The sequence below is a fragment of the Struthio camelus genome, chromosome 25, assembly GCF_040807025.1.
Source record: "Struthio camelus isolate bStrCam1 chromosome 25, bStrCam1.hap1, whole genome shotgun sequence".
Taxonomy (NCBI): domain Eukaryota; kingdom Metazoa; phylum Chordata; class Aves; order Struthioniformes; family Struthionidae; genus Struthio; species Struthio camelus.
In genome coordinates, this window is record NC_090966.1 from 5785846 (window position 1) to 5812089 (window position 26244).

The 26244-nt window shown below is 62.4% G+C and overlaps 3 protein-coding genes and 1 long non-coding RNA gene across 9 annotated transcripts; 2 read left to right on the top strand and 2 right to left on the bottom strand.

The window, feature by feature from the left end:
* Nucleotides 1-923: 923 nt before the first annotated feature.
* Nucleotides 924-4721, bottom strand: PNPO (pyridoxamine 5'-phosphate oxidase). The gene is made up of 7 exons (XM_068919383.1): nucleotides 4567-4721; nucleotides 3648-3772; nucleotides 3173-3272; nucleotides 2658-2711; nucleotides 2180-2308; nucleotides 1967-2037; nucleotides 924-1724 (listed from the first exon to the last, which is right to left on the bottom strand). Exons 1-7 carry the CDS (start codon nucleotides 4699-4701, stop codon nucleotides 1559-1561), a joined length of 780 nt encoding a protein of 259 aa, XP_068775484.1. The 5' UTR covers nucleotides 4702-4721; the 3' UTR covers nucleotides 924-1558.
* A 123-nt stretch (nucleotides 4722-4844) lies between these two features.
* On the top strand, nucleotides 4845-7133 carry LOC138062245 (uncharacterized). The gene is made up of 3 exons (XR_011136322.1): nucleotides 4845-4909; nucleotides 6736-6936; nucleotides 7018-7133. It is a non-coding gene; the product is annotated as an uncharacterized lncRNA (long non-coding RNA).
* Nucleotides 7134-7138: 5 nt separating this feature from the next.
* LOC138062163 (uncharacterized) lies at nucleotides 7139-9583 on the top strand (the record flags this gene model as incomplete). The annotated part of the gene is made up of 5 exons (XM_068918762.1): nucleotides 7139-7469; nucleotides 7645-7715; nucleotides 7833-8072; nucleotides 8331-8577; nucleotides 8821-9583. Coding segments are annotated over 5 exons (999 nt in total), but the record flags the coding sequence as incomplete, so codon positions are not given.
* Nucleotides 9584-10030: 447 nt separating this feature from the next.
* Nucleotides 10031-25405, bottom strand: SP2 (Sp2 transcription factor). 6 transcript variants are annotated; one of them, XR_011136289.1, is made up of 10 exons: nucleotides 25209-25279; nucleotides 22856-22931; nucleotides 21092-21256; nucleotides 16717-16793; nucleotides 15193-16146; nucleotides 14271-14571; nucleotides 12512-12609; nucleotides 11915-12089; nucleotides 11627-11820; nucleotides 10031-11162 (listed from the first exon to the last, which is right to left on the bottom strand). XR_011136289.1 is itself a non-coding variant. In XM_068919073.1 (9 exons), the coding sequence occupies exons 4-9, from the start codon at nucleotides 16777-16779 to the stop codon at nucleotides 11062-11064; spliced, it is 1788 nt and encodes a 595-aa protein (XP_068775174.1). In that variant the 5' UTR covers nucleotides 16780-16793; nucleotides 21092-21256; nucleotides 22856-22931; nucleotides 25209-25292; the 3' UTR covers nucleotides 10031-11061. The 6 variants fall into 6 exon arrangements, 4 of the variants coding, with proteins under 4 accessions (XP_068775174.1, XP_068775175.1, XP_068775176.1 ...); XM_068919073.1 differs by lacking the exon at nucleotides 12512-12609 and having other exon boundaries at nucleotides 25209-25292; XR_011136290.1 differs by lacking the exons at nucleotides 21092-21256; nucleotides 22856-22931 and having other exon boundaries at nucleotides 25209-25287.
* Nucleotides 25406-26244: the final 839 nt, after the last annotated feature.

The following is a 26244-nucleotide window of genomic DNA, read 5'->3' on the forward strand; positions in this document are numbered from 1 at the left end:
CCCTTCGACCTGCCTGGCGTGAATGCAGTCCTAGACAAGACGGGTTTGAGCAAAGCCTTTCCTCGACACGGTGTTGGGATCCCAGATGCTTGCTGTGAGGGAATATGTCCGTGTCCCCCCGGAAGAGGCCAGAGGAGGAACAGCACCACCTGCAAACAGATGAGGAACACAGAGGTGCAAAAATTCCCACAAAACTAGCGCTCGCCTCCTCTCCTCCCCATCCCCACGGCAGGAGGTGCTGCCTCCACTCGCCTCCTGGAGCGGCCAGCGGCACTCTGGCCGGACGCCTGGGCCCTGGATCCAGCAAGGAATCCAGCCCTGGAGGGGACCCCGCAGAGAGAGGAGTGGAGACGCTGCACTCCCTGCCACATCAGAAGGGAGGGAATGGTCTTTGCCCGCTGCAAAGCGGACTGACACATTTGCACGCATACCCTGGGGCTACACACGTTAGGAGGATGTGGCCAGGAGGCAGCAGGGCATTTCTCACTGCAAAGGAGAGTCCCAGGCTACGGGAAACCTGTGCCAGTATCGCGAGAGTCAGACGGGTCCGGGGACCCTCCGTGCCCAGCCTGGCAACAGCCGGACTCCGCGGCAGCCAGCGAAGGCCAGAGTACAATCCTGCCCAAAAGCAAATGACTGAGAGTGTAAACATATGTACAGAGCTGCGGGAGGACAAAGGTTATCACGGCCCAGTTTCACTGGGACAGGGCCCAAGAGAGTGAGGAAAGGCAGCCAGCGGCTCTCACCAGGGTCCGTGGCGGCAGGCTGGGCCGCCAGCACCCTCTGCCGGGGTTTACCGGGCCCAGATCCCCGTCCCAGCGCCAACGCGGGCAGCCGGCTCCCTCTGCCGGAGAGCGCAGCCCGGCCGTTCCCAGCGCTGGCTCCGCGCGCAGGTTAACGTTAACCCAAACGCAGTGTACAGCTCCGCTCCGATCGGGCTTTATTTTTCCAAGCTTGTACACTTAGCCAGCGGAGGACAAAGAGCAGCACCCAGCTTGCAGGCACCGGTTTGCCACTGGCCCTGCCACTACAACCAGGCTGAGGAGCAGGGTCCAACCACCCTGCAAAGATAGGGCACACCAGTGACAACACACACAGCCAGCCGCGAACACCAGCAAGGCAGCAGTGACATTAAAGCCACAATTAAATACGTTATTGCACAGAACAAGCAAATCACATGATTCTAGTAAAAAAAATGAGGCATGATATGGTCCCAGTAGCAGGGCACGACAAGGGGACAGATGGTTCCCTGACAGGCGATTTTCTGGGGTCTCTCATGATACCTCCACAATCATTAACATGATTAATTAACTGCCAGCTGCACTGGGAGCTATTGCTCCCCTCGTGCTGGCAGGTGGGAAGCTGACAGGCTCTAGGGCCACCTCAGAGAGACGCAAAGCGAGACACGGGTCCTTGGGGCTGGACTCAACATGAGTTTCCCTAGGAAGGGCAGAGCAAGGTCAACCCCATTCCCCAGGGCACAGAGGGGGACACGCAGGCAGAGCTGGAACAGGTAACGCTCCCGATCGGGCTAAAATGTCCAGAGACCCTCGCGGCCTCACGGGGAGAAGCGCTCGAACACCCAGCCGCCCTCTCCCCGGTGCGTCATGTGTCCCAGGGGGGCCGAGCCGTCCCGCAGGCGCCGGAAGACGATGCGGTCATGCAAGCGGTTGGTTTGGCCCTGCCAGAACTCCACAACGTCTGGTTGCAGGATGTAGCCCCCCCTGGGAGAGAAACACAGGCCGTTAAAGGGGTCCCGCAGGCACCCCTGGGACAGACCATCCGCACAACCACTGGCGCAAGGCAGAGGGGGAGAAGTGCGAGGTGGCTGCCAGGGACAGGACAGGAAGGTCCTAGCCCCTCCCGGCCCCCAGGGCTGCCTCCAGCCAGAGAACACACTCCAAATTTTGTGGGACAGGCAAACCCTCAGCCCCCACAATTAGTGACCGCACGACTCGCGACTCACCAGTACGCCGGCTTTGGCACTGCCGTCTCCCTGTACTGCTCCTCCAGCTCCGCGTTCTTCTTCCTTAAATACTGCGAGGGAAAGGGAGACGTGGTGAAGCCCTGGGGCACCAAGTACGGCAGGGAGGGAGCCCTCGGCCCTGCCGGTCCCCTCCGCACACGATCGCTGGGGAACGCTCGGCCATGGGGAGGAACCCGCCCCAGCGCTCCTCACCTCCCTGTCCGGAATGACGGTGCTCTGCCGGCTCACGACAGCCCCAATCTGGCTGCTCTTGGGGCGGGAGTGGAAGTACCGCTCCGATTCCTCCTCCGATAGCCGCTTCACTGAGCCCTCGATCCGCACCTACACAGGCAGAGTCAGACGGGTTAGGGCTACCAGCCTCTGAAGAACCACGTGAGCTCCCAAGAGAAGCGTCGCTCCGTTCCCCAACTCTCCTCCCAGGAAGAAGGACATCCCCTGTCCCGTCTCACCCCCAGAGCCTACATTTCTGCCACAGCACAAAGAAGGGAAGGGAAAAGGGAGCCAGGAGCCATCTAGTGTCCAGACTCCCCACCTGGACACACAAGCCCCAAAATCCCAACCCGTGCAGGGTCAGCCCTGGCTATCTAACACTGCCAAGGAATCGATTTGTCCCCTCTGCTGCTTTCCTGGTCCCCCAAGCGCCCTGCCAACACCAGGGGAAACTACACACCTGCCGGCTGAGGGGCTCCCAGTAAAAGACGATGGAAGCAAAGGGATTGGAGTCCTGGTGAGCAGAGCAGGGAGAGGAAAGGAAAAAAACAAGAGAGTTGTCAGCAGACAGGCAGTACTTGAAACTTTAAAACCTAGAAAAATCATCTAATTTGCCTAGGCCGGACTGGCCACGTGCTCTGGGCCACAGAGCAAGACAGAAGGGAACAAGGCAGGTCCAGCCACACAGTCCTGGCCCATGGTGGGAGACAGAGCCTTAATCGAAACGGGGGCTAACGGAGGCGCGTCCAGGCCACTCCACGGCACCGAGACAGCCTCTGCCCTCAGCGCAGAAGGGGCTGGAAAGCCGCCGTCACGGCCTTCAGCTAAGTAAGTCTCCAGCACGCACACAGCATGGCTCGGTGACTCGCCTGCACCCGTCCCCAGCAGCGCTCGCTCCCCAGCACGGCTTCAACCAGCGGGCGCCCCCCCAGGCCCTTGCACGTGGGGTCTGGAGGCCGCAGCGGCAGCACTCACCAGCTCCTTCCCTTTACGGCTCTCGTGGTTGGTGAAGAAGCGGAAGCCATCCTGCCCGAAGCCCTTCAGCAGCAACATGCGGGCCGAGGGCCTCCCATCCCTGCGGCATGAAGGCGGCAACGCTGAGAGCGAGCACACCCCAAACGTCACCCCAGGCCACGTCCTAGGGAACCCCCCAGCTGCTCAGCGGCCAAATCCCACTGCGCTGGGGCAGCTTCGGCCCCTTCACGCTCCCCTGTGGCCCATCACCAGCCCAGGGCGCTTGGAAACTGCCGTGGTCGCAGGCAGCAAAGAAGCTGGCGAGGCCTGGGCTGAAAGCAGCCTGGGGAGTTACAGGGCACCTCCCAAAGCTTCAAAGAGGTGGCAACAGGCCCAGGGCATCGCAGACGCCCCCTTCGGAGCCGGGGTCCTCCCCACAGCCCTGCCGGTCGGGGCCCGCGGGAGGGGGGAGCGCACCGAGCCTCGCCAGCCTCACCTGGTGCAGGTGGCCAAGCACATGGCGTTCGCCTCCCCGACGGCCGGGCACCGCGCCGCCTCCTCGAACCAGGCCCTGAACTGCTCGATGGGGTCGCGGGAGGCCAGGTGCTGCTCCTCGAAGGCCTGGGGACACAGCCAGCAGCAGGGGGGGTCACCCCGGTCCCAGGGACACAGCCAGCAGCAGGGGGGGGTCACCCGCTCCCTTGGACACAAGGGCTGGGGGGGGTCACCCCAGTCCTGGAGACACAACAAGGGCTCGGGGGAGGCTGTCACCCTGGTGCTGGAGACACAACCAGGGCTGGGGCGGGGGGGGGGGTGTCACCTCGGTCCCGGGGACATGGACAGGACTGGGGTGGGGGGGGTCACCTCGGTCCCGGGGACACAACCAGGGCTAGGGCAGGGGGGGTCACCTCGGTCCCGGGGACACAACCAGGGCCGGGGGGGGGTCACCTCGGTCCCAGGGACACAACCAGGGCCGGGGGGGGGGGTCACGTCGGTCCCGGGGACACAACCAGGGCTAGGGCGGGGGGGGGTCACCTCGGTCCCGGGGACACAGCCAAGGCCGGGGGGGGGGTCAACCCGGGCCCGGGACGCAAATAGGGCCGGGGGGGGGGTCACCACGGTCCCGGGGACACAAGGGCAGGGGGGGGGTCACCCCGGTCCCGGGGACACAGCCAAGGCCGGGGGGGAGTCACCCCGGTCCTGGGGACACAAAGGCGGGGAGGGGGGGTCACGTCGGTCCCGGGACACAAACAGGGCCCGGGGGGGGTCACCCCGGTCCTGGGGACACAACCAGGGCTGGGGGGTGTCACCCCCTCCCCGGGGACACGGACAGGGCCGGGGGGGGGGTCACCCGGTCCCGAGGACACGGCCGAGGGACGGGTCACCCCGGTCGCCCCCTCCCCGGCCCCCCCCACCTCCTCGTCCCCCCGGTAGCTCTTCCTCAGCGCCCCCAGGTCCATGCCGGAAGCGCTGCCCCCTCCCCACGCCCGCCGACGGGTGCCGAGCAGGGCCAAGCCGCGCAGCCCCCTCCCCGCGGCGGCCGCCGGCATCGCCCCGCCCCGCCGGGCGGGCAGCCCCGCCCTCATCCCCGCCCCCGCCGCCTATCGGCGGCAGCCAATAGGGGGCGGTGAGCGGGGACCCAATGGGGTAGGAGGACGGGGCGCGCTCTCAGCCAATGGGAGAGGCGGTGGGGGCGGGACGCGGAGAGCAGGAAATGGTGTCAGGGCTGTAAACAGGCACATGGAGGGGCCCTTAAAGGTACAGTGTCCCCGGGGGGCGGCGGCGGGGGGCCGGGGCCGGAACCGGGGGCGGGGGGTGGCCGCGGGCCTGGGGGGGACACTGCGGGGGACAGGGATGGGGTTGGGGACAGGGGCTGGGGGACACTGGGCAGGCAGAGGTTGGGGACGGGGGACACTGGGGGGACAGGGGCTGGAGACAGGGGACACTGGGGGGATAGAGGTTGGGGACAGGGGACTCTGGGGGACAGGGGCTGGAGACAGGGGACACTGGGGGGATAGAGGTTGGGGACAGGGGACTCTGGGGGACAGGGGTTAGGGACGGGGGGCACTGGAGGATAAGGCCTAGGGACAGGGGACATTAGGGGACGGGGTTAGGGACAGGGGGGCACTGGGGGGACAGGAGTTGGGGTGAGGACACTGAGGGGATGGGGGCTGGGGACAGGGGACATTGGGGGACAGAGGTTGGGGACAGGGGACACTGGGGGACAGCAGGGGGACAGGGGACACTGAGGGGACAGAGATCGGGGACAGAGGACACTGGAGGGGACAAGGGCTGGGGACAGGAGGCATTAGGGGACAGGGGTTAGGGACAGGGGGCACTGGGGGGACAGGAGTTGGGGTGAGGACACTGAGGGGATGGGGTCTGGGGACAGGGGACATTGGGGGACAGAGGTTGGGGACAGGGGACACTGGGGGACAGGGGTTAGGGACAGGGGGGCACTGGGGGGACAGGAGTTGGGGTGAGGACACTGAGGGGATGGGGGCTGGGGACAGGGGACATTGGGGGACAGAGGTTGGGGACAGGGGACACTGGGGGACAGCAGGGGGACAGGGGACACTGAGGGGACAGAGATCGGGGACAGAGGACACTGGAGGGGACAAGGGCTGGGGACAGGAGGCATTAGGGGACAGGGGTTAGGGACAGGGGGCACTGGGGGGACAGGAGTTGGGGTGAGGACACTGAGGGGATGGGGTCTGGGGACAGGGGACATTGGGGGACAGAGGTTGGGGACAGGGGACACTGGGGGACAGGGGTTAGGGACAGGGGGGCACTGGGGGGACAGGAGTTGGGGTGAGGACACTGAGGGGATGGGGTCTGGGGACAGGGGACATTGGGGGACAGAGGTTGGGGACAGGGGACACTGGGGGACAGGGGTTAGGGACAGGGGGGCACTGGGGGGACAGGAGTTGGGGTGAGGACACTGAGGGGATGGGGTCTGGGGACAGGGGACATTGGGGGACAGAGGTTGGGGACAGGGGACACTGGGGGACAGGGGTTAGGGACAGGGGGGCACTGGGGGGACAGGAGTTGGGGTGAGGACACTGAGGGGATGGGGTCTGGGGACAGGGGACATTGGGGGACAGAGGTTGGGGACAGGGGACACTGGGGGACAGGGGTTAGGGACAGGGGGGCACTGGGGGGACAGGAGTTGGGGTGAGGACACTGAGGGGATGGGGGCTGGGGACAGGGGACATTGGGGGACAGAGGTTGGGGACAGGGGACCCTGGGGGACAAGGGCTGGGGACAGAGAACATTGGGGGACGGGGTGGGGGACAGGGGACAGTGGGGGGATGCAGGGGCTGGGGGGCAGGGGACACTGGAGGGGTTGGGGGGACAGAGGGAGGGGACAGAGGCTGGGACACTGGGGGGGGACAGGTGAACTGGGGAGGGGGGGGGAGGGAATTGGGCAGGGACTGGGCCAGCCAGGCAGGGGACGCGCTGGGGGACGCGGGGGGCTGGCAGGGCCGGGGGACCGGTCAGGGGACGGGACGAGCAGGGCCACGGGGGCCGCCTGAGGGCCAACCCCGGGGCCGGGCACCCGGCGTCCGACGTCTCCCCGCCAGGTCGCCCTGTCCCCCGCCGGCAGGACGGCCGCCGCTCGGCCGCGCTCCGGGGGGGTCCCGCGCCCTGACGCCCATGGCCGACGGCAGGGCTGAGCCGGGGGCTGCCCGGGACCCCCGGCCCGAGGGGGAGCGCCCGGCCGGCCGCCCCCGCTACCCGCTGCCCGGCACCCAGGACCCCGCGCACGGCCCGGGACACGGCAGGTACGAAGCCACCGCCGCTGCTGTCCCCGAACCGGGGAACCGCGACCCAAACCCCGCGGGCTGACACCTCCGCGTCCCCAGGGCCCCGCTCCGCGCCGAGGACGCCGCGGGCCGCAAGAGAGCCCGGCTGTGCCCCGGCGCCCGGGCCGGCCCCAGCCACCCGCGGGTGCCCGAGAGCCCCCGAGGGCTGCCCTGGCCCGGCCCGCAGCCCCCGGCGGCGGCGGCCAGCCCCGGGGCCGGGGCGGAGGGCTGGGCGCCGCGGGGCGCCCGGCTGGCCGGGCTGTACGCCGAGCTGCTGCGGGAGCTCGAGGCCCAGGTGACCGAGCTGCGGCAGGCCCTGGCCTCGCGGGACGAGGCCGCCCTGCGCCGCGACCGCCGCCTCCGCGAGCTGGAGCTGGAGAACCGGCAGCTCAAGAGCCACGTCCGCCGCCTGGAGGAGGAGAACGACCTGCTGTCGTCCGGCGGCGGCCCGGGGGCACCCGCCGCTGCGGCCGCCGCCAGGACCCTGCTGGCTTCGGGCACCGGCTGCATCGGTAACAGCCGCGGCACCGGCGGGGACGGGGAGCCGCGGGCGGGCTGGGGCGGCCCCCGCCGTGGGGCGGCGCTGGGAGGGACGAGGGGCTGAGCGGGGACAGGGAGATGGAGGGGAGCAGCCGGCGTCCCCGTCCCGCGGCTCAGCCCCGCCGTGTCCCCGTTGCGTCCCCGCAGGCGTTAGCGAGAGCAACGTCCAGTTCCTCAAGGGCCTGGTGGGGCTGCTGGAGGGCGACGCCGTGGCGCAGGTGGGTCCCGGCCGGCCGCAGGGGACGGGTGCCCTTGCCCCAACCCGGGGTCAGCTCTGCCCCCAGCACGTCCCCCTGGTCCCATTCACCCCAGCCGATCCCTCGCTGTCCCCGTAGGTTGGGGGGCTCCAGCCCTTCTCCGGCCCCGGGGAACAAGGCTGCGCCCCAGCCAACGTGCCGCGGAGCCCCCCGGCCTGGCGGCTGCGGGCAGGGCTGCCCGGCGGCTTCACCCCCTGCCTGGGCACCGAGGAGGGCGCGGGGAGCCCGGCGGCGCTCACCGCCACCGCCTGCCTCTGGGAGGAGAGCGGCAGGGACACGCTGCCCGACGGCACGCCGCTCTGGGCCTCGCCGGTGGAGGTGGGTGGGGGCCTGCCGGGGGTCCCGGCCGGGCACCGAGCGGAGCGGGAGGACAGGGCATGGAGGGAGAGGACGGGGGACAGAGGGGATGGTGGGGGACAGAGGGGGTCCTCAGGGCACAGAAGAGGAAGAGCAGGGATGGAGAAGGGTCCAGGAGCTGGAAGGGGGGGTCCAGGTACCTGGGGGGAGGCCCAGGGATGGACGGGGGGTCCCCAGGCTGCGGCCGGGCCCCGAACGAGAGCTCTCCCCTCACCGCAGGAGAACGGGAGGCCCAAACTGGAGCTGGTGCCCAACTCGGGCGTCTACATCACCCACCCGCAGCTAGACGACCTCTCGCAGGTCTCCACGGACAAGCCCAAGCTCATGACGCGGCGGCTCCTCGACTACTTCTTCTCCCGGGAGACGCTGGCCCGGTCCTCGGCCACAGGGCAGCGCATCGCCCACAACAACACCACCATGGAGCGGCCCGTCCGCCTCCCGGTCGCCGTGGTCAATGCTATCAAAGGTAGGGACCAGAGAGGGGACAGGTGGTGGGACAGGGCCCTCGTCCCCTGCCAGTGCCCAAGGGCGAGTCAGGGCAGAGCAAGAGCCGAGGGTCTGCCGGGCACTCACCGGGCTCAGTCAGGGTGGCCATGGGAGGGGGCAGAAAGTCCTGGAGAGCATCGTGGTGCCATGGGTCTGGGGTCACCATCTCCGGCTGCCTCCCTCCGGGGCCGCGGGTGAGCACTGCTCCCCGTCCGCCCTGCAGAGTACGTCACCAAGATGTGCGGCCGCGGCTGCAACTTCAACGCCGTCATCAACAGCAAGTGCGGCACATCCCGGCGGGCTGTCAAGAAGATGGTCGTGAAGATGGACTGAGCCAGGACCATGGGACGGCCCCGGCCCTCCAGGCGGCTCAGCCAGCAGGAGGGACGAGTCCTCCGGTGCAGCTGCTGCCGAGAGGGGATGGGGAGGGATGTGCTCTCCCTCCGCTGGTACGTGCTGGGGACGGGGGAATCAAACCCTCGTGCTTGTGGATGGCTGTTGCTGGGTGTCACTGGGCTGGATGGGGAATTCACCCCTTCGCTACCACCCTGGGGACCGGCAGCTCGCACAGTGCCAGCGCAGGGGACCCTTCCCACCTTCCGGGCCAGCAGAAACCGTAGCGAGTGACATCTCCCCAGCTGGCCCAGCCCCGCATCCCCATTGCCGAAGGACCCAGATCCAGGTGCCGCTGGCACCTCCATCGTCCGTGGGGAGCAGGGGCTGGCAGGGCCGGAGGGCAGTTGGAGCAGGGCGCTCCAGGGCTCCCACGTCTTACCAGCTGGGGACGGAGGCGGCGTCCTGGTGCTGGAGCAAGCGGTGTCCCCCGGAGCACGGAGGCAGGGCTGGGGTCTGGGCAGCGGAGCTGTCCTCGGCTTGCTGGAGCTCCCCGCGTTCAGCCACAGCCCCGGACTACTCTCTTGTAAAGCAGTTCGGTTCCAACGGATACTTGGTTCCCTGTAAATAAATCTCCCTTTCTCTCTCCCCCAGTACCGCCGACAGCTCTCTCTCCTTGCAGCCCTCGCGCCTGCCCAGCGTTTCGGTTTTGGCTCTTTGCTGCCACGGGGCTGGGCTTTGCTGCGCGCGTCCCGCTGCAGCCAGGACGGCCCCCATCGCGGCTGCGCGGGGGATGCCCGGCCTCGAGCCCGGCCGGCGGGTGGTGCCCCTTTGGGCTGCGGTGGCCGAGGGAGAGCACGTGGGGCGGGGGGATGCAGGGCAGCACGCTCGCGGAGAGCTGGGGCAGCGCCGCAGCAGGCGCCAGGCCGGCTCCGCGGCGTTGTGCCGGCCGCGGTCGGCCACGCCGGTCCCTGGCCGCGCTGGCCTGGCTCCTGCCTGCACCTCGCTCTGGTGCGGGAGCCGCAGCTCGTCCCGCGGCTGCTCTGCGGACACCGTGCTCGGGAGAAAGGACGACCCTCGGCGGCACACACGGCGCTGGATTTGCCTCTGGTGACTAAATTTATTTAGCAAGAAAAACTCTTGGCCGACTCCACACTGGCCAGCCATTTACAGTTAATAAAGTATAACAGATCTGTCACGTAATCCAGAAAACCTCGGGCAGTTACAACTAAAAAATAAAGTGGATTTGTTTTAATTTAAAAGCTCAAAAATAACAAGCCATATGTTTTTAAACATGTAGTAAACACAAAAGCAATATAGTCTATGATACAATGTACACTATACACAGTGGGGATGGCGGGCAGCACACAGGGAAGGAAAGAGGAGTTAAAGTCCCAAGATTCAAAAGGAAACGCCACATCACTTGGAAACAGAAACGGGGAGAGAAAGAAATCATTGGAGAGAAAAAGAAAACAAATCAAAACTCTTCATTATTGGAAAAGAAACGTTAGGAGAAAAGGGGCAAGGGGATAGGCAGCATCTTAAAAGGGAGCAATTAAATAAAGATTTTTAAAAAAAGCACTCACAATACACAGTGTTCATAATCAGGAGCGGGGAGCATAAGGCAACGATCTCCATAGAAAAAAGGGACCTTCCAAAGGGGTTTATATAGAGATATTTATAGCTATTTATAGATTTTAAATATAAAGTAGGAATGTGCTGTGGAGCCTCTCCTGGCCCGTCCGCACCGGAGCGCCCTGTCGCCTCCGTGCCCGACTCCCGCGTGCCCACGAGGAAGTTTCGCCGGCTCCGGGCCGCAGCCAGGCCCTTCTGCGGAGGTCGTCCTGGGGTGCTCTGCCCCACGGCCCCTGGGGGGCCGCAAGGAGGTTCGGCCCCTCGCGCCCTTCAGAAAGGGCTTCTCCTGCGTCGGGGCCCAGCGGCGGCGGAGGAAGGGGAGGAGGACGTCCCCGAAAGCTGTGCTGGCAGGGGCACGGCCCCGCTCCGGGGGGCACGGGGACGCCGGAGTGCTGCGAGGGCCGTGGAGTCCCAGGCTGGCGCCTGGGCGGCCCAGCGCCGCGGCCCTCGCGGGGCCTGTCCGCGCGGCTGGGGAGCCGCAGGGCAGCTGCTGGCCCTACAAGTTCTTGGTGACCAGGTGGGTTTTATAGTGCTTCGTCAGGTGGTCGCTCCGCATGAAGCGTTTCTGGCACTGCGCGCACTCGAATCGCTTGTCACCTGCGGGGAAGAGCAGCAGCGGTCAGGGCTGAACAGCCGGCGGGCCTCGGCTCGGGGGACACCACCTCGCTCCCGGCCTCGCTTTCGCCCCCGCATTCCCCTAACTGGCCACGGTCACAACTGCGGGGACCTCCCGGGGCTGCAGTGACGTGCCCATGCCGGGTCCTTTCTGCAGCCACTCACCTTGGCCCTTCCACAACACCTCTGTCACCACCTTCACTTGGAGCAGCCTAAAAGTAGCAGAGACCCCGCCTCGTTTTCCAATCCCTCCCCAGTAACTCAGCCGAACGGCAAGGACAATATTGTGGTGGCCCGAGTTCATCCTAGTCCTCGGCTCAGCACGACCCTTCGGCTCTTACGGGGCCCAGGGCCTCGCACGGGCTGAGCCCTGAGGCCGGGGCTGCCCAGGGCAGACCCGGGGGGCCGCGCACCGGTGCCAAGCGATGTCCCGCAGGGCTGCAGACCTGTGTGCGTGCGGGCATGCCGCTGCAGCTCGTCGCTGCGCGTGAAGCGCTTCCCGCAGAAGACCCAGTTGCAGACGAAGGGGCGCTCGCCCGTGTGCAAGCGCACGTGAGCACGCAGCAGCGAAGTCTTGCGGAAGGTCCGCCCGCACTCGGGGATGTGGCAGATGTGCTTCTTCTTCCCCTGGTCCCCCGGCCTGCAGAAGGGCAAAGCAACAGGGCAGGTGTTAGTCTCGGGGACGGCTGTGCCTGCCCGCAAGGCCTGCCCTCTCCCCTCCGCATGCCGCTCACCTCTTCTCCCCGTCCTTGCAGTTGGGGCAGGTGCACGCCATCCGCCGCCTCTTCTCTCCTGGCTGCATCTCTCCGGACAGCGCTTGCTCCATCTGGAGCTGGATCTGGGTCGGGCTGAGCCCGCTGATGGTCAGGTTGTTGCCAGACACGTTCTGCACCGTCAGCTGCTGCTGGCCTGGGGGCAAAAAGGGGGGTTGAGGCTCTGCCCGGGGCCTTGAGGAGGCTTCAGCCCCCACGGGGCCGCGCAGCGCCCTGCCTGTGGTGGCCGCATGCGTCCGTCCATGCTCCTCGCGCAGCTCCTGCTGAAACCCTTTGGGGGCGGCTGGCCAAAGGGCCATAGCGCGGGGTGGGACTGACCCCCGGCAGACACCCCGGGTCTCAACACCCCCAGCCCTGCATGCAGCACTGCCACAGCCCCTCTGCCCCACCACATGCTGGCCCCCAAGCGGGGCTGGTAAGTCCCTTTTTTCTGAATATACTGTGCGGTTTTTCAAAGTTTTCGGTTCAACCCTTCGGGGTGGGGAAATGACCAAAGAGGAAACAAAAAAGAAACTTTGAAAAAACGTGCAATATATTGACCAAAAAAACGGGACTTACCCTGGACCCTAAGGGCCGCTCCACGCTCGGGCGCTCACAGACGCGGCAGCCTGGGCCACGCCAGGGCCTTGCACAGCACCCGGCAGCCGTGACGGGGGCTGGAAAGAAGAAGACGGGATCAGCAAGCGGGATCGCTGCTCTCAGGGCAACGGGGAAAGAGAAGTGGGACCTGATGGCCGAGCAGAGAAAGGGTCACTGCAAAGAGGGAGCTGCGGACCGTGGGCAGGGGCAGAGCAAAGGTGCTTCCACAGCCACTGGGAGAAAAGGCACTCAGCGAAGGGTCTGGGCAGCTCTTTACCAAACACGCTCCCAGGAGGTGGACGCATCACAGGAAAAACCAGGCTCAGTTCTGCCTCAATTCATTTTGTTCATGGAGTAGCAGCAGCCAGCAGGCCCTACCAGTCCCCCTCCCAGGCCAGGGCTGGAGCAAGGCCCCAGCCAGCCTTGTGGCATGTTGCAGGGAACGGCGCAGGCAGCAGCAACATCTACCTGTGGCATCTCCCCGACACTCATCACAGGCCCCAGATTTATACACAAAGCAGCAATTAAAACCCCCCTTAAAAGCAACCCCAGCAACGATGGCAGCCCGCTGCGGAGCACTAAACCACACCGGCCCATATTTTATGCTGACATAGTTTAGTCAAGCAAGAAAGAACAGCTTCCGACTGCAAAACCGAGCCGGGACTCCTGCCGGTTCTTGCTGAGAGAGAAACCACTGAACACCAGCAGGTCTTTCTGGATCCGAAAGCAGATAAACTTCCCTCAGACATGACTTCCTTCCCTCAGCTCCCTGCAGCAAATGCCACCAGGCCTGGGCTGGGGATTGCTGAGCAGGGACAAGGAAGGTTTGCCAGAGCCAGGAGGGGAGGACGGAGCAGCCGGCATGCCGTTCCCCGCACAGGGGCTGTCTGGGGCTCACAGACAGCTCCAAGCACAGGCCAGGGGCTGTGTCTGGCTATTTTCTGTAGGGCCTTAAAGGACACACTTGTCCCACAGAGGAGGCTGGGTTCACTGTGAGCAAACGGCGATCCCTCGTTAGCTGTTACAGAGCTTGGAGGAACACAGAGGTCTCGAAGGCACCTCTCCTGGCCTGGCTATCGGAAACCCACCGCCAACAGCCTCTCCACTCGGCAACACAGCCGACACGAGGAGAAACGTCTCAGCCCCAGAGCTGGACTCCAATGTCCCGCAGGACTCTGCTGGTGTCAGCACGATTTGCAGCAGGGGCTGCTGGCCCCACAGAGGAGCTGAAGGAGGGAACCTCCTGAGAGCGCTGTGCTCCCAGCCCAGCCGGGTCCCAGCCCTCCCAGAGACACACATCTCACCTCACGGGCCTGGCTGTAGCTCAGCCTTCACCCGCTCACAGAGCTCAGGAGCAAACAGAGCTAGACTGAGCCCTCAGACAGCCTCAGCCTCTCTGCCCTCAGAGATGTCCTGCTGCTCAGCCCGACCACAGCCTGACTCTGAAGGTGAGCTGTCTCTGTTATCCACCCCTGCTTACCAGGACAGGCTTGGAAACACCCTCCAGAGCCACCAGAGGCACCCTATGAAACACTCTGGGCCTCCTGGAGCAAAGGGAGCTAGAGAAGCCAACGGCATTTAACACTCAGCCTCGGGGTACAAGGGATCTGCTTAGGAAGCGATAATATCCCAGCTGCAAAGTGCAGCTAGCAGAGGATTTCTGTCCTCTGGATCAGGGAGCTCCCTATGTCCTGCTGTCCTGCCCACCCGCCCCACCACAGTGTGGCGCGCAGCCCACCTCCGGTGTTGGTGATGGTGACGGGCACACCCTGGACTTGCACGCCGTTGATGTTGATGGTCTGCATGGCCTGTGCCGCAGCTGCCAGCTGAGCCGCGTTCAAGCTGATGATGCCTCCGGCAGGGGCGATCTTTGGCAGAGTGCGCTCCTTGCGCGTGGCTGGTTTCTTGCTGCTGCCTACTGTGCCGGAGCTGCGGGACACGGGGCTACTGCAAGAGGTCCCAGACGGAGCCACCGTCATGGCCGGGGCTTCCTGGAGCAGCACTGTCTGCAGCTCACCCGAGGGCGTTTTGAAGTAGACCTGGTGAGAGGAGAGGAATCAAGGCAACCACCATCAACAGGGAAAAACGTCTCCTTCCATTGTGACAGTCGCCCTCCCTACACAACCCAGAAATCTGGGCCTGCAACAAGCCAAAGAAAAGCAGAAGTCACCCAAGCACCTGAAAATATTGGGCCTCCTGCAGAAAGGTCCTGGTGTTGCACGGCACCAAAGGGCTTTGCCCTTGTAGCCAGGTTTCCGAAAGCAACACCAATTACGCAGCCTGGCAGCATGAGCCCCACTCCCTCACCTCCCGCCACTTCCCAAGAGCTTCTGGACCGGCTGGCTAATCTCAGCCTGATCTGGTAGCACAGCAGAGGTTTCAAGGACACTGCATTCCTATAAGCCCTAGAAAAACAGGCAGCCAGCAAACGAGAGAGACTTAATAAAGCCCCACAGAGGGAATGGCTACATTCGCAACCCTTCTTAGACGTCAGGGAATCCACACAGCCATTCTGGAGAGCTGTCTGAACTGGGTGCCAAGTAGGGGCAGTTTGGCAGCTCACAAAACCCCTAGGCTTTTTAAAACCCAGGTCAGGGCTTGGAGGTGGAACAGGGCAGAAGAGGGACCTCCCAGGGGAGGGAAGGCTCAGGACACGGTACCTGGGTGGGGGTGGGCTCCGTCGTCTGGATCTGGAAGTTCTGGTTGGATTTTTGGGGGACGGTGGGGAGCGTGGCAGAGGCTGCCTGGACAACACGCAAGGCCTGCTGTGGGATCTGCACCACCTGCGGCTCCTGCTTGGGCTGCACCACCTGCACCTGCTGCACCACAGCCGGCTGGCCGGAGCCCGGGCTCTGCACAATGAGCAGGTTGTTCCCCGCCTGGATGATGTTCTCCGCCGTGGTCTCTATTAACACTGTCTCCACTTGCTCAGCCACGGCCATGGCAGCAGGCTGGGCTGGCGACATGGCTTTCTTTCGAGGCTTTTTGCTGGGCTTCGAGGGGCTCTCCGTAATGATCTGAGCCTGCGGGCTGGGCTCAGCAGGGTTCACCAGGTTGTTCACGGGCAGGGTAAGAGTCACGTTGCTGCCGCTGGTTAGCTTGACAACGTTGCTAGCGCCCTGCACTGGCGAAGCTCCGCCCTTCTGTGCCGGAGCTGGCTTGATTGGCACAGGCTTGTGAGAGGAAGAGGAAGGGGTGAGGATCGCTTGATTCGTGCCTGGAATAATCTGGATCTGGTTAGTGAGGTTGGGCTGGACTTGGATGGTCTGTCCCCCCGTGGCCTGGATCTGGGGCACCGCCTGGTACTGGATGTTCGCGGACGAGCGGGTCCCTTTGTTGATCACAGCTGGGTTCTGAATGGCGAAAACCAGTTGCCCCCCAGGGTAGGAGGCGCCGACCTGAGAGCCCTGGATCTGGAAGAGGTTCCCTTTCGACGACAGGATCCCAAAGCTGTTCTTTCCGGAGCCCAGGGGGAGCGGAGCAGGTTTGATGGGGACGAGTTTGCGAGGCGTTGGCTGAGGAGGGGCAGGAGGAGTCACAGCGGCTTCCACTGCTGGGGGACCAATTTTGCTACATGTCGCTGCGAGGAGGGCTAGCGGCGATGGCTGGGAGTCCTAGGGAACCAGGAGGGAGATGGGCGTGTTAGAGATAGGGGCTTGTGCCAAACAGATCTGGAGAGCAAGGCAGCAAAGGAAAGGGTGCACGCTGTCAAAAGTAATCCAGTCCGTCACCTCGAAGTAAAGGAGCTACATAATGACCCACATCACGTGTGTCTTTAGCTCACTCTACTATGCATGTTGCTATTTACATGCATTACACACACCTTGGCGTGCTTCATGCAGTTTTAATCCAGAGACCCCCTTGTGATATCAGCTGCTAATGTGACCCAAGAGGTCCCTAAGGAAAACGTGGGGAGAAGAAACAACACTCCACAGCTTCAGAAAGAGTTAGCATCGGGGCTGGGAACAAATCCAGAGTACAGCTCCCCAGCTTGTCTTGCAGCCACCCCTCCTGACACAACAATGCACAAACACTACAACGGAGGCAGGAGGAGCTGATCTGCAGAGGAGGGGCAGAGCTACCAACAAAACGATGCGCCCTTTGCCATTCTGCGCCCCGCAAACACGTCCCTCTGCCCTTGCCACGGCAGGGAGCCGTGAGCTCGCCGATACCCTAGCGCTCACCTGGGCACTGGAGGCAGCAGGCTGCAGGTATTCACTGGGGCTGACGGCAGCAGTCGCAGCCATACTGTCCTCTTGATCTGCGAGGAGGAAGCACACAGACGGAGGGGTAAGACCAGCAGCAAGAACAGAGACCACAGCTGCTCCTTGGCATGCCCAGCCCAAGGCCCTGATGCCCCAGGGACTCTCCCAGTATCTCCCTAGACCAACCATGACATCGAACCTCACCCCTGTGCCTTCAGCATGGGGTTAATAAGGGGCTAGAGAAATATCATTTCATCACCTTTCCCCACACCTCCTTTTGACCTTTGTTCACCACCACAGGGAACTGCCAGCTACCACGGGCAGCCAACCAAGGGGCCACGGGCAACTGGCTGGAGCCCTCAGTCTTTGCCCATGTTTCAGGGGTGAGTTGAAGCCGTGGCCTCCCCGGGCAGACAGACCATCGCTGCCTTGCAGAGCCCCACGGCAGCCCAGCGGCAGTGACGGCTTCCCGGTTCCCAGCCCTGCGCTCCGGCCACAGCCCACGCTGTCTCCTAGCCATTTGTTTTTCTAACTTTGGGAATTTAAGAGGACAGAGTTTTGGTACAGAATCTTGTTTTTCAAGGCTGCAAAAACATTGTTTCAATTATTTTGGTATGTTGTTGGTGCTGAATGTTTGTAAGTCGTTATGTAATTAAAAGGTCACTTCAGGGAATAAAAGGCCACTGGAGCTCACTGGCAGCAGGGCCTGGGGAGGCTGAGAAAAGCTGCTGGTGAGCGGGGAGGAGAGAAGAGCAACAGCACAGGAAGGCCCAGGAGGGAGAGGAGGCATCTGCAGGAGCCAGAGCCGAGGCCGCAGAGCCTACAGCATTTGAACCAGAATTCCACACTGGGGAAACAAGTTCAAGGAAAGAACGAGAGCAAAATTACAGCCGAGAAGCCACGTCGTTCAAAGGCCTCAGCAGGCACATGCCAGCCTGGGAGGAACCAGCTCGAGCGGCTGCAGCTCCCAGAGAACCAGACGGGTTGCGCGGCCGGGTGCAAGGCAGGGCCGCTGCAGGGGATATCCCGAGGGAGAGCTGCAACGAGGGGGCGATTAACTGCCTTTACAGCGTTCGCTGCCTTCTCATTCACAGCCGTCCTCGGGGAAGCGGAGCAAGTTTGCAACCTCTGACGCTTGTCACTTCTACTGCCCTGAACGCTGCCAAGCAAAAATACCAGGGATGAGGCTGTGCCTGCCACTGGGACAGCTAGAATGATTTCTTTTTAAAGGCTTAATACATTGAAGCCAAGGAGAAAGACTCCTAAATCCTCACAATTTGCTAAATCTTTTGTGCCAGACAAGAAAGACATTTCATTCGTGACATTTCCTTTGGCAAATTCCCCAGTTACCCCCATCTAGCATTCACTGTATGGCTCAATAGCTTGATAATATTTGCCTAGACAAGGTGCCAGGGAGAACTTGTCTGAGCTCGAACTCTCTTTATTACCACTGCTGACAATGTCCCTGTTTCAAACGGGGAATTACGGCCGTCTGAGGAATATGAATGTTTGGGTTTTTTTTAGGGCGCCTGAAATACAGCCCCAGCTCTGGCGAGCCGACAGGAAGCAAGTGCTGTGGTATTTACAAAGATGCCTGACTTGCAGGAGTGATGAGAAGCACTGGCAGAGCACAATCAAGATACAAAGCCCCATATGGCTTATAACACAATGTACCAGCCAAAACAATAACTGTTGCATAAGCACAGCAAGTGGCTTTTTGCTGCTCGGCAGGGACCGGGCAAAAGCTGCGTCTCGGGAATGCCGCAGAGGGCTGTTTTCTGGGTTCCACACAGGTGGAACGAAGATCTGGCACAGGCAGAGCCCCCGTTCAACAACCTCACGCTCCTGCCCGGAGAGCTGCAGGAGGCCCAGGGTAAGAAGAGGGGCTAAACAGATGGTGGAACAAACACATCTGGGGAAAAATAAATGTAGGTTTTGTTTCAAAGTTAAGAAAGGCAAAGAGGCGTCAAGGGAGCAAACTCCAGGCTCCAGAGCCCACCACAGCAAGGGCTCGTCAGCATCGCTTGCAGTAAAGGCAAGCGGCATCGGCGCAGGCTGGGCGTGGGTTGGCAGAGCCAGCACCCAACCCTGGCAAGGAAAACCCGAACCTTGCTTAAAGAAGCATCCACTGCCAGCACGTGGCTGCGGGAGCCCCAGCCAAAAGCACATCTGCATTAGGACAACGAGGATTTTCTGTTGTTTTGAAATTATGTTGGCTAACAGGTAGGGAACGCCTATTGTGGCCAAGGTTGCAGGCTGTCTCCCGTATATCTGACCTGAGTGGGATGCACTGTTTAGCTCAACTAGCTGAACGCGCACAGATACAGCCCTTGTCTCATGCACGCAGAGCACCAACGGACTGTGAAAATATCCTCCCGCCTCATGAGGACAAGGCCTGCAGCGCTGACAGCCCAGAAAAAGGAGCTGAAGCGCAGTCCAAGGAGAGCGCTAGACGCGTGCCTGCGGGGAGGCGAGTCTTTGCTGAAACGGGAGCTGGGAGTTTTGCAGTCCAGTTCACTGGTGTGAGCAAATGCAAGTGCTGGCAACTGAAGAAGGGTACCCGCAGCACAGCCCAAGCTGAGCTCGGCAGAGGAGGCAAGAGGGGAGGTTAGGACAGCAGCGTGCATCTAGGCACCGCACTCGTACCCGCAGCGTGTACGCTGAACCTCAACGCACGCACCAAGGCGCAACGGTCACACAATGCCAGAACAGCATCCAATACCCCCGCAGGGTATACGGGACGCCCCAAGACTGCAGAAAGACATCTGCAGACACTGGGAGGGTCAGGGTGTCCACATAGCACCGAGCACAACAGAGCCGAGCCCGTGTGCCACACTCCCCGCAGCACCAACGAAGCAAACTACACACTACATCAATTAACTGACCGGCATCAAAAGCGCATCAGCTTCACCGAACAAAGCGGTGCTGCGTTTCACTCAATACACAGACAATGCAGGAGTCATATGCGTTTCTGTCCAGCGCAAGAGCCAGTCATCAGATCGTAATGCAGCTCAGGGCTGGGAGAAAAGCTATTTAGGCATTTTAGATACAATCAACGCTAACAAAAACAGAGTTTCAGCAACGTCAACGCCCTCAGCTCCCTCCTGCGCCACCTTGGCTGTTCTGTATGGCACTGACTGGTCTATAACGTGGGTCATCAGAGAGACAGACAGCTCCTTCCTGAGAATGCAAAGCCTTTCGCCAAACAGAAAGCAGCTAAGAAATAAGAGCGATCGGGCCACAGGCCAAGTCACCAAGGAGCCCACTTCCCAAAGGCAGGCAGTTCACCGCTAGGCAGCAGGCTCCACGGCTTCTCTCAAGGCAACGCGAAGGCTCTTTCACAGCCTGCCGCAACTGAGCGCATAAATCCCCAGAAAGAGTCAGGTCAGGGTCCCCGGCGCCTGGGACAGCATCGCATGGAAATTACTTGCACCCTTTCTTAGAAAAGGGCATCCAATTTCTTAGAAAAGGGCATCCATTCCCTTTAAGCCACTTGCTCTCGCTCACTGTGGCAACCTCTTGGAGACTAAAGCATCAGACGTTTGCACCCAGCTAGCTGGCCTGCGATAAAAGGACGCATTCTTCCCAGAAAGCCAGGAGCTTGTGTGGCTGCCCAAGTTACATGGCTGCACCCTCTCTTTCAGCAGAATTAGGACACTGTTAAGGATTAACAGCCCTGACTACAAATAAGAGCAATGTTGACCCGGCCAAAGAGAGAGACACATATCAGCAGAGATCCCATTAGCCCACACAAATAAATTAGGGCAATGACTGGGGCAGAAGCCCTGTCTCTCCACAGATGCGGTGTAATCCCTGAGCTACACGTTTATTCACCCCACGGAGAATTTGCTCAGCCACTCAGGTCCAGTTTGCCCCTCTGTAAACCCCCAGGTCAAACACCAAATGGAACAGAACAGCCCCTTTAGGTGATTAAAGGGCACTGACTCACAAAATTCATTATAATTTTTTATGACCGTCTTCTGCTTCTTCTCTGCTTGTCACAAACCTATTTTTGTATGAAAACCATCTCACTACGGAAGGGAAAAAACAGCCACCTCACCCCTTCCTTTCATCCCCTGTAAAAGGGCAAAGCAGCCAACATCTTAAAGATTTCTGGCTCGAGATCTGTTTCTTTTATCATATATTTGTTTTACTCAAACAAATATAATCAGGTCTTGTTCCTGCCCCAGAACATGCAAACTGAGAGCCTCACGAACTAGCTAACTGCCCAGATACTCTGGCTTCTGCCTAATGGCACTTTAAGGAGCTCTCAAAGCCAGCTGAGTTCACGGCTCATGTAAAAAGTCCACAGGGCTGGACTCGAACGATCAAGCTGTAGGAGGAGAAAACTTACCAATCGCGCCAGCCTATGAGACCCCATGTCCAGCCGGTGAAACGCCTGCTAGCAGCCAGCTGGAGCGCTCACACCAGCACGATTGGTAGGTTTGCTCAGAGGCGGCTCCTTCACTTCTCACAAGAATTTATTTACTTTGGAAACTGTGCCATTATCTTCAATATTCTACAAGAGATATAAAGGGAAGAGATGTTTTTTTTCTTCCTAACCAGGACAAGCCTTTTTCCTCGGGGAGCTGCCTGGCTCCACTGCCAGACAACCCTCTTTAAGGAGCTACAACTTCCAGTTCAATGGAAGGAGCCTAGGGCAGAAGGGCACAACCACAGACACAACCAATACCCCCGTTCTACAGCTTGAAAAGCACAGACACTTTTATGCAGCTACAGAGCTTCCTTTCGGGGCGTCTGGAAAAATTTGCATATTTCAAATTGCAATTTCAAGTCCCATCGCCACAATATCCTTGTTATCTTCAATTACCTACTCTCACAAACCCCCCTCCCCCCCAACACAGGAAACGCTGCGCCACTGTACAGATGAGGCACAGGCTTTGAATCCAGGTCTTCCAGTTTTAGGCTAGTGCTCTGTTCCCTGAAACACCCTTCCCATCTTCACCACAGCTGTATGAAAATCATTAACCTGGAAAGAGAAGCGTTTAGAGAAACATGCAGAAGGCCCAAGGCAGCCTTTCCACCTCTAGCTACAGCTGACTAAGGCCAAAGCAAATCACAGCTGTGAGTAAGACAAGCCTGTTCTTAGTGGGGGCAAGGAGCAAAGCAGGGCAAGGCAGAAGTTTCCTCTTTTGTGGTTGGGGTAACGTAATCCTGCCGAGGTCAGACAGCACGTTCAGGAAAATTAAAAATATCTGCTAAAGTCACAAGCCAATGCAGAGAGAAATACATTTTATTTCTCAGGTGGCATTTCTCTGGAACAGGGCCTGATGACGCTTCTGAGACCCCGAAATGGACAGTGCTAGCTGCACCCTAAATCTGGATCTAGCAGCACCGGGACCGAGGGGCTGCAGAGCAGCACCCAGGTCTCCTCGCAATGAGTGGGTATGTCATGCACTGCAAGAGGGACTGATCTAACTTTCAGTGCCCACTTTAAACCAATTGACATCTCTGATCAAGTTACTGCAGCTTTAATTAGTACCTTGAGAGAGAAGATGAATCAGAGTCCCCTAAAATCAATGAACAACCTCAGCAACTGCAACTGACACTCAAGATTATCAAGTTAAGCACAGTAAAACACCTCGGTGGCAAGGGCCTGTTTGTTTCTCACAGCCACAAGTAATATTGATCTATAAATCTTGAGAGTCAGACACAAAGGAAGTGAAACACCTGTATATTTACATATTAACAGCAGGAAATCGAGCAATATCTTAGAATAAAACAGCTAGGATTTTTGCTGTTAATTCCCAGTTAAAATAATTCAGGAGGACAAACCCTTCTGCGTTCTCTAAAAGACAAGGAACAAGGAAAGAGCCGTTTACAACACAAGACATCTGAAAACTTGCTATAACAGGAAAATATCATTATTTTAGAGCTTAAGGGAAAACTCCAGAACTGATTCCTTAAGCACTTTCTCTGCCTCTTCTAAGAAAAAAGATTTTGCCACAGTCTAACTCTGATACGCAGATTTTCCATTCACTTGACAAAATTAGAGTTTGTTTTCTCCTTCCCTGATATCCAGGGGAAATTCCCTGGCATTTCAGCTGCATCTAAGCAGTAAGAGCAGGAGAACTTAATTCTCTTAAATAAGGCAAACCTGGCTAGCAGTGCTGCCAAGGATGCACATGCACGCTGCAGGACCGGCTTCAAGGAGGAGGGAGCAGCTCCTAGCTCTGCATATACGAGAGAGAGAGAGATTTTAATGGCTTGAAAGCAAACGCATCACAGGGCACCCTTGAACAGCAGCTCCCCCAGAGCGATGAGAGAGGCCGTGTGGAAACTTCCAGCAGCATCAATCTCTCATTCCCTGAGCGGCCAAGATCCTGTTGCTTCTTACACCGTCCAGGGACCAAAGAAACCTTGGCCTGTTTCTCCCTGCTTACATGCCCAGGGCTGGGCCAGCACCCTCGGCACAGCTCGGCCCTGCAGCCCCCCTTGCTGCAAAGTGCCTACTTGGGGACAAGCCCGAGTCCCCTCTTCGTCCCAGGGCCCTTTACAGGGGCAAAACGGGCCCCACGGTCGCCCAGACCCTTCCCCACACAGCACCGGACCCCATCTCCCATGCGTCTCCAACACACGTCAGCACCCGACGTCCCCCACGTACTCCCAGCACCGCGCGCTGTACCGTGCCCACACCCCACACTCCTTCTATCGCTGGCACACTCCCCCGAGCCCCATGTGCCCCCCATATCCCCCTCCCCACAAACCCAGGATGCTTCCGACATGCACCCTTAGCCGCAGCCCCCCCATGTCTGCTCTGGGCTCCTCTGCATCCCATGCACATGCACAACCCCCCCCAGGCTCAGCACCCCTCTGCTGACACCTCTGTACCCCACCTCGCCCTGCTGGACACCCCCACTCCGGGCTCCGAGAGCCCCGGGTACCACTGGCACTCGACGCCAGCTGCCCCCAACACTGAGAACCCCTGGTACGAGGGTCTCCAACCTCAAGCACCCCCGGCACCTTCGGACGGGTGTCCCCAGCCCCGAGCACTCCCGGCACAGGTGTCTCCAGCCCCAAGCACCCTCGGCACCCCTGGCACAGGCGTCTCCAGCCCCGAGCACCCCCGGCACGGCTGTCCCCAACCCCGAGCATCCCCGGGGACCCCCACCACGGCTGTCCCCAGCCCCGAGCACCCCCGGCGACCCTCCACACTGCTGTCCCCAGCCCCGAGCACCCCCGGCACGGCTGTCTCCAGCCCCGAGCACCCCCGGGGACCCTCCACATGGCTGTCCCCAGCCCCGAGCACTCCTGGCACCCTCAGCACGGCTGTCCCCAGCCCCGAGCACCCCCGGGGACCCTCCACACGGCTGTCCCCAGCCCCGAGCACCCCCGGGGACCCTCCACATGGCTGTCCCCAGCCCCGAGCACTCCTGGCACCCTCGGCACGGCTGTCCCCAGCCCCGAGCACCCCCGGGGACCCTCCACACGGCTGCCCCCAGCCCCGAGCACCCCCGGCACGGCTGTCCCCAACCCCGAGCACCCCCGGCACCCTCCACATGGCTGTCCCCAACCCCGAGCATCCCCGGGGACCCCCACCACGGCTGTTCCCAGCCCCACGCATCCCCGGGGACCCTCCACACAGCTGTCCCCAGCCCCGAGCACCCCCAGCGACCCTCCACACGGCTGTCCCCAGCCCCGAGCACCCCCGGCGACCCCCACCACGGCTGTCCCCAGCCCCGAGCACCCCCGGCACGGCTGTCCCCAACCCCGAGCACCCCCGGCACCCTCCACATGGCTGTCCCCAGCCCCGAGCATCCCCGGGGACCCCCACCACGGCTGTCCCCAGCCCCACGCATCCCCGGGGACCCTCCACACGGCTGTCCCCAGCACCGAGCACCCCCAGCACCCTAAGCACAGCTGTCCCCAGCCCCGAGCACCCTCAGCACGGGTGTCCCCAGCCCCAAGCACTCCCCGGGGAGCCGGGGACGAGTCTCCCCAGCAGCCCGGGCACCGCCTGCACGGGTCCCCCCCAGCACCGGGGCCGAAAGCCGCCCCGGAGACCCCCCAGCCGGGACAGCCCCTGCCCCAGCACCACCACCCCCCCCCCCAAAGACCGGGCACCTCCGGGCGCCCTCGCAGCCCCCTCCCCGCCGCCACGTACCGGGACACCCCCCCCCCGGCCCGGGCCCCCCGCCTGGCCCCGGGGCCGCCCCGCCCCTGGCGGCGGCGGCGGGTCCCCGGGGAGGCGGGCCGAGGCGGCGGGCCCGCCCCCTCCCGGGCCCCGGAAGCGCCGCCCGCCCGGCGCACGGGAAGGGCGGGCCGGGGCGGGCCGCGGAGGCCGCACGCCCCTTCCGGGCTTCGGTTCCGCCGGCCCCGCCGCCGCCTCGTCTCCTCTTCCCCCCCCCCCCGCCCCAACCCGGCCCGGCCCGACCCTGCCGCCTCCTCCCCGCCGGCCCCGCCGTCCGCCGCCGCGGCCCCGCCCCGCCCCGCGGAGCGCCCGCACAGACCGGCCGGAGCGGCGGCGGCTCCGACCCCCCTCACGGCGCCATCTTCCTCCTCCTAGGCCGCTCGGGCACCGCCCTGAATGGCCCGCCCCCTCCGCAGCCTGGCCGCCAATCCCCACCCGGCTTGCCGGCGCTCCGGCCAACTGGCGGGGGGATGCTTTATCGCCGACCAATCCGCCCTGGATGGCTTCTTGATGGACAGCGCCGCTGAGCAATGGGGCCCGGTGATGGAGTGACAGCTCCGCCAATGGACGCGGGCCTCAGGGATGACGGACGGAAACCGGATACCCAATGGGAGGACAAAATTCTGATTGACAGCTCTCTTGGCTAATGAGAGCAAAACCAGCCTGTCGCCCCCCTGCTGATTGATTGACAGCGTTCCGGAAGGGAGAAGGAGGTGGGGACTTCCTCGTGGGCGGGCGTCATCCAGGGGGAGATTCGCGGTTGGCCGAGGCGAGGCCCGATTGACAGGCAAATTCACCAAGGGGAACAGCGAGGCGGCCCCGCTCCAGTTGTGATTGGCGGAGGGGCGGAGCGGGGGGGGATTCTGGAACGTTGGGAGGCTGATGACGCCAGCGGGGTCCCCGCGCGGGAAGTCCCGGGGATCCCCCCCGCGGCCGGGGCTCGGCGCGCCCCGCGTGGGCGCTCCCGGCCCGGGGGGTGGAAACGCTGCCCGCGGCGCGGCGCCGCCCCCGGCCCGCTGCCTCCGGGCGCTCGGCAGACTCGGCTCCCGCGGGGCCCGTCGCGCTGCAGCCCCCCGCGTGGGTCGTGTCCCTGATGCCGCGCGTGGGGCGTCTCCCGCCTCGAGGGGGGGATCCGAGTCCGAAGCGATGGGGCCGGGGGCCGCCGCGGGGGCCACCGCCCTTGGTCCCCACCCAGTCCAGAGAGGCTCTGGGCAGGCGAAAGCAGCGTTTCTCGAGGCACGGCCACACCTGGCACCCACCCGTGGGTATCCCGTCCCTCTTCAAGCTCCAGGCGGCTGCCGGGGTGGGAGCACCTGGGCCCCCAGCCCGTGGAGGGGACAGCATTGCTGCCCCCA

Bases quoted from the DNA above. Each gene is read 5' to 3' on its own strand.
- PNPO (XM_068919383.1), bottom strand. From the start codon at position 4,701: ATGCCGGCGGCCGCCGCGGGGAGGGGGCTGCGCGGCTTGGCCCTGCTC. The intron at 3,273-3,647 runs GTGAGGCTGGCG...TTCATGCCGCAG, and splicing joins TGCTTGGCCACCTGCACCAG to GGATGGGAGGCCCTCGGCCC. The intron at 2,309-2,657 runs GTGTGTAGTTTC...CTGCCTGTGTAG, and splicing joins GGGAGCCCCTCAGCCGGCAG to GTGCGGATCGAGGGCTCAGT.
- SP2 (XM_068919072.1), bottom strand. From the start codon at position 16,779: ATGGCTGCGACTGCTGCCGTCAGCCCCAGTGAATACCTGCAGCCTGCT. The intron at 16,147-16,716 runs GTGAGCGCTAGG...CTGGTTCCCTAG, and splicing joins CTGCTGCCTCCAGTGCCCAG to GACTCCCAGCCATCGCCGCT. The intron at 12,090-14,270 runs GTGGGCTGCGCG...TTTTGCCCCCAG, and splicing joins CACCATCACCAACACCGGAG to GCCAGCAGCAGCTGACGGTG.